Source organism: Neovison vison, chromosome 11 (genome assembly GCF_020171115.1).
Source record: "Neovison vison isolate M4711 chromosome 11, ASM_NN_V1, whole genome shotgun sequence".
NCBI classification, from domain to species: Eukaryota; Metazoa; Chordata; class Mammalia; order Carnivora; family Mustelidae; genus Neogale; species Neogale vison.
Window position 1 is genome coordinate 188,465,001 of NC_058101.1, and position 14,582 is coordinate 188,479,582.

A 14,582-nucleotide genomic window follows, 5' to 3' on the forward strand; every position below is an offset into this window, starting at 1 on the left:
GAAGGCAGCAGCTTAACCCACTGAGCCACCCAGGTGCCCCCCTCCAGGTTCTTAATACCTGGCCGGGACATCATTTTCTCCTGGCCTTATTTTAGGCTATGGAAATGAAGAACTCTTTATAAAAAAAGGAACGTTAAGACAGATGGAACTTCGGGACCCCAAAGACTCGGGAGTTCTAGGGAAACAGTTCAAGGAAACCACAGCTCGAGGCTTTCCGCCGTGTCCACCAGACTGCTCTCCTTTCGGTCGCCCAGATGACCCCCTTAATTTGCTTTTGTCTGTGCCTTAAATAGTGTAATGGAGCTGGAGTGAGCGGGTCAGGAAAGAGGCCTTTGTGTGTGTGTTTCAGAGCTGGTTACGAGCCAGCGGAGGTGGAGATGAGCCTACCCGCTGGTTCACATTTCAGCCTCTCCCCGCGCCGAGGCCAAAGCAGCGGTGGAACACTGCGCTCATTCATGCTGCTTGAATGGGGGATCCTCTTCTTACCTGTTCGTGGAGAGTGCGGTGAAATGATCCGAATGGGGATCCAGGTCCTCAGCACTCCCGTTGGTCACAGAGCCGGACAGGAAATGGCCTTGGCAGTCAGTACCCATTTGTGATGAGGAGAGCACGCCCTGGTGTGTTTCCCTGCCGCTGGCCGCGCATCCGGACGCGGGGGTTGGCCTGTGTGCATCGTTCGTCACACAGGTGGGAGCTGGGCTGGACCCGGAAGCAGAGGATTCGGGTCAGGAGAATGAGTGAGAGGACAGTGTGAACGTCAGTCAGCGGAGGGGATGACGGGGACTGCGTCGCTGCTCCTGCTGCGGGAGGTCCTACTTGTGATCTCTGTCAAATAAATAAATAAATAAATCTTAAAAAAAAAAAAAAGATTTCATTTTAAAGATTTTAGTTATTTATTTGTCAGAGACAGAAGGAGAGAGCGCGAGCGAGCACAGGCAGACAGAGAGGCAGGCAGAGGCAGAGGGAGAAGCAGGCTCCCTGCCGAGCAAGGAGCCCGATGTGGGACTCGATCCCAGGATTCTGGGATCATGACCTGAGCTGAAGGCAGCTGCTTAACCAACTGAGCCACCCAGGCGTTAAAAAAAAAAATTGAGGCAATAGTATAGAATGCTTAAACTGTGTGGTCCCACTGTCAGGGTCCAAATCTTTGGTGGCCGGGTGATGTAGGAGCAAGTCACGTGACAGTTCTTGAGTCGTAGTTTCATTTTCTGTTCAGTGGCACTAATAATGGCCTGCGCAGGGGTGGTCATGAGGAGGACATGAGGTAACTCACTGTGAAGTGCCTAGCACCAGGTGTTACCTACTACTAAATAGTAGGAATTCATATGTGTGCAGTTTATAGCTATGTAGTAATTACCCACATGGGCTGTTTTTGGGGGGCATGGACTACACTGCAGGAAGGAATTGTATTAGACCAAATACTATTAGAAATCCCTCAGGATGGGTTGGGTGTTTTGTTTGTTTGTTCTCCGACTCCAAGGGCAGTGAGACATGGTGGGTCCCTTCCTGACGCCGTAGAAGGGCTCGCGATGTGGAGTCTGCAGTGTAGGATGGGGTCCACGTGTTCTAGCTAGGAGTTGCCTCACTTCTTTGAGTCCAATTTCCTCACGGGAGATAGGAAGTTAATGAGTATTTAGCTGGATTGTCATGGAGCTTGGATAAAACAGTGAGTTGTATGAAGCAGCTGTCATAGCTCCTGGGCAGCCACAGGCACTTCAAGAAGAGGAAGAGCTGCTACCATCACTATCATCCAAGTGTCCACCATTTCTCTCCAAAATAATGGGGGGCTCTTGTTGTCAGTCTCCCGCTGGATACTGTTTCTTCCTCTTCTCTATGAAACTATAGGCAAGGTTCCTAAACGAAGAACTACAAAAAATTAATAATAAAAATGTAATAAAGGACAGTTGAAACTCAGGAGCACTGAAACCCAAGTCGAGTCCGTGATAGTGACCTTTGCCATCTAACTGCCTCCAACTGTCTGCTCCATTGACTGACTTTCCTGTTGTCTCAGTGGTTACTCTGACAAGCGTCCTCTTCTGCCAAGTTCACCCAACTGAGCCCAGAACAACAGCCGTAAGGCTCCCCCTGCCCTTGGAATCCTCAATACTTTACAACCATGTATTTATTGTGTCTTGTGTTTTCTTGTTGTCTTCAGATAGTAAATTGCTTCATTTCAGAGATTCTTTTCTCCTTACTATGGAAAAAATATATATGCTTTCCATTTTCCCAAGTAGTTGATAAGTACTGATGGGCATTTGAACTGTTTGAGTGTTGGTTTCTTTGTATTTAAGGACATTGTGTGGAAATTAAAATTGCAAAGTGAGAGGAAAATAGCCCATAGTTATGGTACCCTTGACAGAGCTTTTATTTTTGCATATTCTCTTGTGTCTTTGTTTATATGAATATATATGACTTCATATCTTGACTTGTTTGTGAAGTTATGACTTACATAGAGTGGAATGCTTGTTGATAAATATGTATATAACCTACACCTTTATCAAGGTATTGAAGATCTCTGTCCTCCCAGAAAATCTCCTCATGCTCCTTTCTGGTCAGTGACCACCACCCCCCCAAGAAGCAAACACTGATCTGATTTTTATCATGTAGGTTATCTTGTGTATCCTAGAATTTCATATAAATGGAAACATGCATTATGTTGTGTCTGATATTTTTCACACAGAAAAAAATCCTTTTGAGATTCATTCATGTTCTTTTATGTGTCTTCTGATCTGTTTTTTGTATGTCAAACCCTTTTCCATCTTGCCTCTTAGTCTTTGTTATGGTTATGTTGAGTGACTTGGGAAAGTCTTCGTGGATGTTGCTTGATTTCACTAACCCCTTTAGGGTTGGAGTATAGCGAGGGTTTCACTGTTCGCTGTTATCCCCTCCATTCCCCTGGTTTCAGCTACAACCTGTGGGTCATGAAACACTGATTTTATTATTTTAGTTCTCTCCTTCCAAGCTGTAGATGAGTTTTGTCCAGTGCAGAGCTGCCTCCAGGAGAGCCAGTGATATAATCAGACCTTCGGACTCCCCAGCCCCTCACTTCCAGAATGTTCTGCAGTGTCTCCTCATTGAGGCCTCTTTTCCTCAAAGTCTGTTTATCATCTTCTGCAATGACATCATCACTCACTCACCACCCAAGCTAACAACAGGTATCACACACCTTTTCCTCCATCTTCTACGTGATAGTCTGTGTTCTAAGTATCACAGTATCTGGATCTGTCCCTCCTCTGCCTTCTGGCTGCTGCTGTTCTAATTTTAAGCCCCATAATTGCTCACGCCAGATGCATTCCAGTGGTCACCCAACAGGTCACCTTGCTCCAGGCCTGCTTCTGTCCTCTCCACATGCTACCGGGACCATATTTAAAATAAATCTCACATCTTTCCTCTATTGGACATCTTTAACAAACATCAGTGACTTCATTTGGGCTTTGGCAGAAAATCCAAATATCCTCTAGCTGCCATGTATGGTTTGACTGCAACTCTCAGCCCAGCTTCGTGATGTCGGGACATTCCTTTGCCTTTCTTCACACCTTCTTTCCTTTCCTCAAACCCCAGCCATGGGTCCATTCATACCTCTCTGACACATGATATCCTCTCTGCTTGAAGTGCTCTCTTCTTTTTTACTGCCTTTCTATTTTTGCTTCTTCAACTTCTCCCTAGCTATAGTACCTAAGTCCTAATGAAAATATCATATCATCAGTTGAGTTTTACCTGATCTTGCAAGCAAGTTAATTGTGCCTTCTACTGTGACCTTCAAGAAACTCTGTTCTTTGGGTAGTTTCTAGACCTCTTCTCACAATCCAGAACCATGAGCCCTTCAGAGACCGTATCTCCTTCACATTTGCAGCTCTACCTGCTGATACCTTTGTGCCTGGCACTTATTACCTCAGTGAATGAATACTTTTATATTGAAGATGGTAACTAGGGAAAGTTGGTATTATCCTTATAAATTATAATACTCAGTGGTTTTGTGTAAAAATGTTTTCCTACAAACCATTTAAAAATAACATGCATGTTTTTAAGACTGAATAATAATAAAGTAAGGTGAACTATAATTCCCTTGGAAATATTTTATAATTATGTCTGACGATGCCGTTAAATCATTTTGAAAGTGTTAGCCCTTGAAATAGATGACAGTTCAATTTAATGGTCTGTATCTGCAGCAAGCATTTGGCCTCTGGGATGGAGAATAAGTATATCATTCTGTTTTTTTTAAGAGTTGTGTGGGATCAAAACCAGTATGATAGAGAACCATAAATTATGATCTTCGGGAGTTCTACTGCTTTTTGTTAATCACTAGAATCACATTTTTATCTAAATTAATGAATAAAAGGTATTTTTTTATTGAAAAGGTATTTTATGTGTTTAGCCATCAGAATTAATAGCTAATGTACATCTTTTTTATAGATGTTCCATCGATTTTTATTCAAGTTTTTAATCCTACTGAGACTTAAAAACCTGGTCAAATGAACTAGATTTCAGAACTTGGAATTCTATTCACAGGCATTCCTCTAAATTTAATATCATTTGCACTGAGCTGTTTGGACAATGCACATCTCTCTCTCTCTCTTTTTTTTTAAAGATTTTATTTATTTATTTGACAGACGGAGATCACAAGCAGGCAGAGAAGCAGGCAGAGAGAGAGGAGGAAGCAGGCTCCCCACTGAGCAGAGAGCCCGATGTGGGGCTCGATCCCAGGACCCTGGGATCACGACCTGAGCCGAAGGCAGAGGCCTTAACCCACTGAGCCACCCAGGCGCCCCACACATCTCTTTTATACATTTGTCCTGATAGTCTCTATTTAATGCCACAAATGGGATTTGAACTCTTAATTCACTAGCACTAGTTGATTGTTTTTCTGTGTATGTAAAAATTATGAGCTGGATATGACAGTAAGATCTACTGAATGCCAGCTCTTTCCCGACAGCAATACTCAGCTCCAAGTCTACTGGTTAGTATTTTATTAAATGACAGGGAAGGGAAGGGAAGGGAGGGAGAGAGAGGGAGGAAGGAAGAAAGGAAGGAAAAGTAGCTGAGGCTTAAAAGTGAAGTAACCTTCCTAAGGTCAGACAGCTAGAGAGCGAAGTGCCTGGGTAATGACCTATGTAGCGTCGGTAGGTCCAAATTCCTGTTCATGGTAACAGGGAAAGCATGATGAAAATATTCGAAAGGTCAGAAAATCATGTGATACAAGTACTCCTTTGCATTGGTAACAAGTTTTAGGATCTTTCTATTCAATTCAAAAATTCAGGAAGTACTGTCAGATTAAAATAGGACTTGTTATTGTCAGTTAGGGAAAAGTGACTTGGCTCTGCCAGAAGCAGTGTATAAATTGTCTAATCAACACTTGATTGGTGTCTATGAACTTGAGGCTCCCACACATCTTGTGGAATGTGTTAATTCTTTCATGAGTTTTGTCTACAGTTATGACTTAACAGCCTGTGTATTTAAAATAATTTTTAAACTCTGTAAGGTTAAGCCGCTTTGGAGTTGTAGAATTCCACAAGTGGTTTTTGAAGTAGGCTTTAATGAAAAAACTGCTAATATAATGAGAACCAACTGTATACCCAAAGAGAATTCTTTCTCTCCCTGAGCTGATTGAGGATGGTTTTGATACCACCTCAGACATAAACCATTTTCCCCATCCATGGCCGTCCATCGCATACTTAGCCTTTGGCTGGCTGTGTCTTCAAGTAAAAGGTCACATTCTGTCACCTGTACAGATACACAGTAATACCAAGGGTATCTGTTTTGAAAGCCTATAGAGTGTTCTTCCTTCTTCTATAACTTGTCCTAACTTGTCCTTGTCCAGTTTTGATAGGATCAGTTTTGACTAATGTCCTATGTCCAGAATGCTGGTTCTCAGACTTCCCTGTGTGATAAAATAGACCAGGTTAGAATCCAGATTCATAGTTGTGACTCAGGTGGCTTGGGAACAGAGCCCAGCAATGCGCTTCTGAAGACCGTGCAGGTGATTACCCTACAGTGCTCCGTGGGGTACACTTTGACACCACCCTAGGTGTCCAGAATGTTGTTTTTTGATTTAAAGTATATACAAATCAAGCAAGCCCAGCGAGACAGTCAACAGTAATGCTGGGAAGCACCAACTGAATTGAGTCTGTTCTTGTACATCGGCTTCCAAATGAGCTTTAGATGCGTTGTTTTGCTGTCAGTGTGATTTCTTTAAAGTCCTAACTGATTTTTCTCAGGCCTGAAGCGTAGAACCCTGTGTCTGTTACCCAGCCAGGCTTGGATCTCTGATCCACTTTCATGCCTAAATGTTTTCACTGGTCCATGGAATGTTGCTGTTGTCATTGCGAGGGCGTCTGTTTTGCAGCATGTCGTTGGCCAGTGAGTAAGCTGAAAAACAGCAGAGCCTTTTCAGACTTTTATTGGCAGCGAGATCCAGAGACTCTGAGGAGGCCCAGCTGGCCCCTCTGTACCTAGATTGTCTGGCTGGGCCAGATCAGGCCCCTCTGTACCTAGATTGTCTGGCTGGGCCAGATCATCCCTCTCCACCCCACTGCCCCCACCCCCATTCAACACAAATCAGTATTGAGGGGGTGAGATCTTTTTTTTTTTTTTTTTAAACCTCCCTTATCTTATCTTGCGATTTTTCTAGCTTCTACAAGAGAACATGCCTTAATAGTCTCAGACATCCCTTGCAGGTAGAGATTAAATTCTCGCTTACACATCGCAAGTTGTGGGGCACCTGGGTGGCTCAGTGGGTTAAGCCTCTGCCTTCGACTCAGGTTGTGATCTCAGGGTCCTGGGATCGAGCCCCGCATCAGGCTCTGTGCTCAGCAGGGAGCCTGTTTCCACCTCTCTCTCTGCCTGTTGCTCTGCCTACTTGTGATGTCTCTCTCAAATAAATAAATAAAATCTTAAAAAAAAAAAAAAAAGGACACATCACAAGTTGAGAAAATAGCCCTCAGAACCCAGATGAGGTTCTGAGCTCTGTGCTATATATCTGCACTGAAAACATTGAGTAGATTGGCATCCTGGACCCAATTCTGCCCCTTCAGTTCCCTTGCCAGTAAAAGGAGATTGAAGATAATATATCTTTTATTAACTCAAAACACCGTTACATAAAATCATAGGCATGAGAGCACCTTGTAAAGCATGACCTGAATTTAAAAGGAAACTAGTATGAGTTACGAGAGAATTGAGAGGCCAGGCATTTTGTAAAGCAAATTCCTAATAAGTTAGGATTAGTGAGAGCCTTTTGAAAATAGTTCATGTTGATTCACATAATTCCCAGGAACCATCAGAAAGCTGTCTGTAGCTCATTTTGAAATTTAGAAGAAGACTGTTCTCTGCCATATGACTGCCAAATTTCTTGGTCATAGAAGGAAGTAGTACATTTTGGAAAGAAACTGGAGGTCTTCTGAGTCACTGATCATGGCACAGGCAGTTTGTGAAGACTTGCTCTACAGAATCCTTACCAAACAATAAAGTTAGCGGAGCAGGTGGTGTTTGTTCCTACCTTGCTCACCAGGAAACTGAGAGGCAGAATGTTGGAATTGACCGTGGTTGGATAGTCTAGGTCCCTACCCTTTGGTTGTAGGCTCCTGGGTCTTTCCCCATGTAGTGATTTACTTTTTAAAAATGGCATCTTGATAACTTTATTCACTTATATCTCCTATCTCCCATTTTAAACAGATGAGACCCTAGTTTAAGAGAGCAACCTCCATAGTCATTCACTGTGGGAGTGGGTCATAACCAGATATCCCTCTATAGAATAAGAATATTCTGAAGTAGTTATGCTACTATGGTAAAAGATAGTGTCCCCATTCACGCTTCTGGGGCTGGGGTACAGGAGAAGTAAGATAAGATACTTACTTGTTTCCCCTTTACTTTTATAGACAATTGGGAGCATATTATACATGCATTTCTGCACCTTGCTTTTCCACTTGACAGATTTTGAAGTTCAGTACATAAAGAAATTTATAAGTCCTTTTAAATAGCTGTTAAATTGTCTTATTTTTGGAAAGCATTCCATTGTTTTGATACACCACAATTAATTTAACCGGTTCCTTCCTAGCAGACATTAGGGTGTTTCTGATATTTTGCTGTTACAGAAATGCTCCAGTGAAAAACCCCAACATCCTTCATTTTATATATGTGGGAATATATCTGTATAAATTCTTACTAGTGGCATTGTTGGGTCAGTGGACTATACAGAGAAAACATGACAGGCCAAAATTAAGGGACATTCTAAAAATACCTGATTCCAAAACTGTCATGATGGGGGGATGGGGGAAGACCCCCTCACAGACCAGAGAAGACTCAGGAAACATGACAACTAAATGCAGTGTGGTATCTTGGATGGGATCCTGGAACAGAAATAAGGGATAAAGTTTGGAGTTGAGCTTTCACAATAGCGTGCCAGTGTTGGTTTTTCAGTTTCAACAATGTCCCATGGTAGTGTGCAGTGTTAATGTTAGGGGGAAAGGGGTGAGAGGTATCTGGAAACTATTCTCTCTCCACAGCTTCTCTGAAGTTCTAAAATTAATCTCAAAGTTTTTTCTTAAAAAAGCAGTGGAAAAACTGGTAAAGTCCAAATGAAGTCTATAGTATGGTTGCTAGTATTGTTCCAGGGTTAAAACCTTAATTGTGACAGATGTCTCATGATTACGTAAAATGCTGACATTTGGGACAGCTATGTGAAGAGTATATAGAAACTCTGTGTACTGTGTACTGTCTTCTATAAATCTAAAATTTTCCACAATTAAAAGGTTTTTTTAAAGTGTACTTCCCTGAGAAGTAGGTCTTTATTTTTCCTTTTCAAATTTTTATTTAAATTCTAGTTAGTTAACATAGAGTGTAGTAGTAGTTTCAGGAGTAGAATTGAATGATTCATCACTTGCAGACAACACCCAGAGCTCATCACAAGTGCCCTCCTTAGTCCCATCACCCATCCAGCCCTTCCTCACCCCCAGTCCTCCATCAGCCCTCAGTTTGTTCTCTGTTGTTAAGAGTCTCTTATGGTTTGCCTCTCACTTTTTTTTCCCCTTCCCCCATGTTTTCTGTTTTGTTTCTTAAATTCCACGTATGAGTAAAATCATATGGTATTTGTCTCTCTGGCTGACTTACTTCGCTTAGCATAATACCCTCTATTTCCATCCACATTGTTGCAGATGGGAAGATTTCATTTTTTTGATGGCTGAGTAATATTCCTCTGTGTGTGTGTGTGTGTGTGTATACACCACTTCTTTTATCCATTAATCAGTAGATGGACATTTGGGCTCTTTCATAATTTGGCTGTTGTTCGTAATGCTGCTATAAACATTCATGCGCCTTCAAATCTATATCTTTGTAGCCTTGGGGTGAATACCTAGTGCAGTTGCTGGACTGTAGGGTTTCTATTCTATTCTTTTTAAGGAATATCCATACCGCTTTCCAGAGAGGCTACACTGGTTTGCATTCCTACCAATAGTGCAAGAGGGTTCCCCTTTCTCCTTAACCTTGCCAGCATCTGTTGTTTTCCAGTGTTTGTTAATTTTAGTCATTCTGACTGGTGTGAGGCAGTATCTCATGGTTTTGATTTGTATTTCCCTGATGATGAGTGATATTGAGCATCTTTTCATGTGTCTGTTGCCCATCTCGATGTCTTCTTTGGAAAAATGTCTATTCCTGTCTTCTGCCCGTTTCTAAACTGGATTATTTGTTTTTTGGGTGTTGAGTTTTAGAAGTTCTTTATAGATTTTGGGTACTAACCCTTTATCAGATATGTCATTTGCAAATCTTTTCTCTCATTTTGTGGGCTGCCTTTTGGTTTTTATCAATTGTTTCCTTTGCTGTGCAGAAGCTTTTCATCTTGATTAAGTCCCAGTAATTCATTTTTGCTTTCATTTCTCTTGCCTCCAGTGACATGTCTAGTAAGAAATCGCTATGGCCAAGGTCAAAGAGGTTACTCCCTGTGTTCTTCTCTAGGATTTCGATGGTTTCCTATCTCAACTTTAGGTCTTTCATCCGTTTTCAATTTATTTTTTTACATGGTAAAGTAAGAAAGTGGCCCAGTTGGGAGAAAAGAGTGAAAGTGTCCAGCACTAAAAGCAGGTGTCTCTGACTTCCCAGATGGCTAGAAAGAGAGAGGGACTCAAAGCAGGAAAGAAGCATTAGACACAGGCATCTCCTCTCCCTCATAGCTGGTGCAGAGAAGGGGGAACACTGCTTGAAGAAGGGTTGGCACCCACAGCATGCCTACTAGAAGCTCCTGGAGAAAGTGTGTCTGTACAGTTGGGGAATGAAGTCCTCTTATTTTTCTCTTTATCTTTCCTTTCTGTCACAATGTGTGACACACAATATGTGGCATCATGAAAATTTGTTATGTTTCCATGTGACCTTACCTCCTCCTTTTTTCTTTTTTTAGACTTTATGTCCAACTTAGATAAAACCCTCTAAAAGTTGGGAAGATTCTGTTGGACCCAGTGTTAAGAGCAATAGGAGTAGGAAGTGAAGGTTGGAGGTGTGTGGGTACCATAGTGCCCCACCATATGTGTGTGTGTATATATTTAGGTTTGACTACTCAACAAGCAACGCTGCTTTTTAACTGTCACATTGGGTCCTGGGACCCCACGCATGTCTTGGAGGACTCTTCAGACACATTTGAACTGGTGGACTTTTTCAAGGCCAGGAATATGAGTAACAACACCATTTATCACATACTGACTTGGTTCAGGCACTGGGTCGAGTGCTTCTCCAGTATTATCTTATTTAATCCTGCAGGGAAGGTGCTAAATATTATGTGCATTTTTGAAAAAATGAGGAAATAAAGGCTTAGAAAGCTTAAGTAATTTGCTCAAATCACATGGCCGGTAAATGGTGTGACTGAGAATTGAACCTAATTATTCTAGCTCTCGTCTTTTAAGTCATTTATTTATACTCCCGAGGATTAAAGTATTTTGGGTTGTCTCCTGATGAAGCATGCTACCCAGATACAAAAGTGAAGAAAGCTCTGTAACATTTCGCAAGAATATTGCAGCTGGAGGGCCATGTAGGTTTTCTATATAAACAGGACATTTATCAGTCTCCAAAGTGAAATGGGTCTCTACGAGATGGAGAGAATACAGATCTAACCTCCTCCTCTTAGAAAAGGCCACCGGGACTAATTAGGTAATGGCTGTGCTTCTGCTCCTCGGGGATAATGGCTAAGGGGCCCAAGATGAATCCAGTTCTGTTTTTCAAAGGTTCTAATTGACCGTGACATGGGGCCTTTTCTAGAGGTCATCCAAATAACTATGCGAAAAGGGAAAATGCTGAGCATCTCACCACTTTTTCTGAAATACTTTTTCCTTCTCAGTTATGTATGCTAAAACTATGTTGTTCCTGTGGCTTAGAACTCTTCACAGGCATGGTTTGTCCCAGGGTGAAAACACCAACTTCTGTTCTGTTCCATGACCGTCTGCTTTAGGGGTAGCCTTGTAAATGAGTTCATTTCTTTCTTTCCTAATTCTTATTCTAAAGTGGAGGCTGGAGATAGCTTTTGCAGTTCCTCTACTCTGTCTCTCGACAGTGGTCTGTTGGCATCCTTCGTCACAGACAGGCTTTTAATAATTGCCTAATAGAACAGACTACAACATCAGGACAGAAAGATTACTTTGTACTCTATGGATGTTGTATTTGTGCAGTAACTCCTTGAAACCCGTATCACCTAATACTATGAAAGCTCCTTGCTTGCTTGCTCAAAATCCTGCAAAATCTCCTATTTTGTTCTGGCTTTCATTGGGTGCCTGATGAATTGCCTGAAAGCGAGTGGAACTCTGAAGAGTAAGGGAGGAAGAGACAAGGCCGAGCACAGGGAGTAAGAGAGAGAGGTGGCATTAGACACTGCTCCTCTGCTGTCCTAAGCACAAGGGCAAGTCCGTGACTAAACCCAAGGGGTCACATCCATCACCCCCCCTCCCCTCCCCCCCAACAGTGTGTTTCTGGCGAGAGGAGCACTTAGAACCTTGAGGCAATGTTGACATGGATGTCCTTTCAAAAAGTATTTCATGAGCCAAATAAAAATGTCCCTTCGGGATCCCAGGCCAGTTAATTCAGAGTGAAGCTGTTTGTGTGAGCGATGATTTCAGCCCAGCTGTTGTCCACACCGAACCAGGCCTGTTCTAGAGCAAAGGTCCCTGCACAGCTGCCGGCTGATGTCACTGCCCAGGGCTGGGCCTGCGCTTCAGCTTGTGGTACTGACTGTGAGCCGTCAATCCTCCCTCCCCGGGCTGACCCTGACCCATTTTTCCTTTCCCCTCCCCTCTGCCTTCCCTTCACCTCGCTCACAGCGGCCAAGGAAACAAACACTTTCAAGTTTTTTTTTTTTTTCCTTTTCCTTTTTCTTTTTCAAGATTTTATTTATTTATCTGAGACCGAGAGGGAGCACAAACAGGGCAGGGGGAGGGGGCCGAGGGAGAGAAGCAGGCTCTGTGCTCAGCAGGGTGTGAGGCCTCTGAAGGAATACCAATAGGGGACATGTGACTAATAATATTTCTACTGCCACATGGCATAGTCCCAAGAAAACAAGTCTACCTCATTGTTGGAAATTCATCCCAGAAACTGGCCAATTTCACATTACTTAAGTAGAATGATCATTAAGCTAAACTGTCCTTTTCTCTGCCCTGAAACTCTTAACTCCTCCTACAACTGCAGAATCCTTACAAAAGAGAGGTAAGGATTAACAACTGACTTGCCAGGACTCATTTTACATGACTGCATGGGCACTTTGGGATAGTCCTGACAGAGTATCACTCATTTCCCCTGTATTGAATGCCAGCGAAGGAAAGCTGGAAAAGTCAGAAGTCAAGCTTCCTGAGAAATGGTAAAGATATTCCAGGATTTATTGTAGTGTGGGTGGGTATGCATTTATGTGCAAGTTCTGCAATGTATCATTAATCGTTATGTGCTTTCAGTAGTGGTGGTGACGGGTAGGATGCTTGGATTTTAAATTATGCCTTTCAGATGACTTTGCCTTTAAAAATAATGACTTTCTGATATATCGATATTGTAGCTTTTAAAATGTGTTTTTTCTAAAGCTGGTATGCTCTGGTGATCATGTTCAACATATTCTAATATTTTGTTTTTATTACTGTACTTTTGCAATCGGCTCAAATTAAGTCAAAGCTTAAAATCCCTTTATTTCTTCTCTCTGATCTTCCCGGTTCCCTGTGTCTTCGCTTCTCCCTGCTGGCTGGCCGGCCTTGGAGACGCCTCGGCCAATCAGAGTCTCCTCTCCTTGTGGCCCCTGCACTGATTGGTCAACATACAAAAGGGTGATCCTGTTTTGGAAACTGAGTTTTCTCAAGTACTTCTGTTATTTCTTGCTAGATGGTTGAGTGTGGGGGGGTTTTATTTTGCTGCCAGCGACCATTTCCTCTTGTTCTTATATATTGCTCACTTTTATACCATTACATTTGAAAATCTGGTAGAGAAAGAAGTACTCCGAGAGTCCTGTGTCCGTATTTCCAGACTCATCACAGCTTTGCGTGAATGTGATGAATTTAGGACATTGCGCAGATGAAATGTCTTTTCCCTTTTTCATCTCTTTTCAGTCACTGCTTCATCGACCTGTGAGAAATTAGAAAAAGCGAGGAATGACTTGCAAATAGCTTATGAAGGGTTCGTTCAGAAGCTAAACCAGCAGCACCAGACTGATCTGTCAGAGCTAGAAAATCGGCTTAAAGAATTTTACACCGGGGAGTGTGAAAAGTTCCAGAATATTTACATTGAAGAAGCAGAGAAGTATAAAACTCAGTTGCAAGAGCAGGTCTGTGCCTTTGGAGCCTGAGCATGTTATTGGTCATGGCCATGTATTCAAATTCTAATTGTGGGATGAGGAACTTCCTTTGAACTTCTATTTATTTAAATAAGTGAAAAAGGGTTTATCAGTTTTTTCTTTTTTTTCTTATGCTCAAAGCAATGTTGAGTGAAAGAAGGGAAGAAAAAAAAAGTTTAAAAAAAATCCTTTATCATGCAACCTGGAAGTAATCCCTATGTGAGCATATTGATATTATACTGCTAAATGATGGGTTTGCATTTCTTCCTTTTCAAAGTGACACTTAATAACCCATATTTCACACACATTTTTTTGTGTGTTTGAGAAAGATTATTTAGTTAATTTTAGTTGCACATATCTACTTGGCAATAGAAGATCGTGGGGGCTAAAAACCAGATTCAGATCCACATTTTGTACAATATTTCAAAATATATCCTATGTTAATTAGTGAAGTATTATCAATAAATCCATAGTAAAACCTAGATTAAAACAGAAGAATATTTTAACTCAGAGGGTTAGAAAAGTCTTTGTTTATTTATAAAGTTTTTTTATTTACTTATTTGAGAGAGAGAGAGAGAGATAGAAGCAGGCTCCCTGCTGACCCTGGGATCACGACCTTGGCAAAGGCAGACTTTTAACCCAGTGAGCCACCCAGGGGCCCCAAGAAAAGCTTTTAAATTAAAAAGTCATAGAAGAAATAACAGAGGGAAAGAAAAATGTTTGTATTATGTACAAATGTAAAACATTGAGAAACAACTTAACATAATCAAAAGGAAAAAACTGGTAAAAGTAATTGGCAGTATATACAACA

At 41.8% G+C, this 14,582-nt stretch overlaps 1 protein-coding gene across 7 annotated transcripts in view; it reads left to right on the top strand.

The window, feature by feature from the left end:
- The window catches only part of MTUS1 (microtubule associated scaffold protein 1), a 168,988-nt gene that overhangs the window by 143,853 nt on the left and 10,553 nt on the right, over positions 1 to 14,582 (top strand). For all 7 annotated transcript variants that reach the window (XM_044225500.1, XM_044225496.1, XM_044225501.1 and 4 more), the window contains one exon: positions 13,548 to 13,762. In XM_044225500.1, the coding sequence (XP_044081435.1) occupies positions 13,548 to 13,762 (215 nt within the window). The remainder of the gene's footprint in view (positions 1 to 13,547; positions 13,763 to 14,582) is intronic.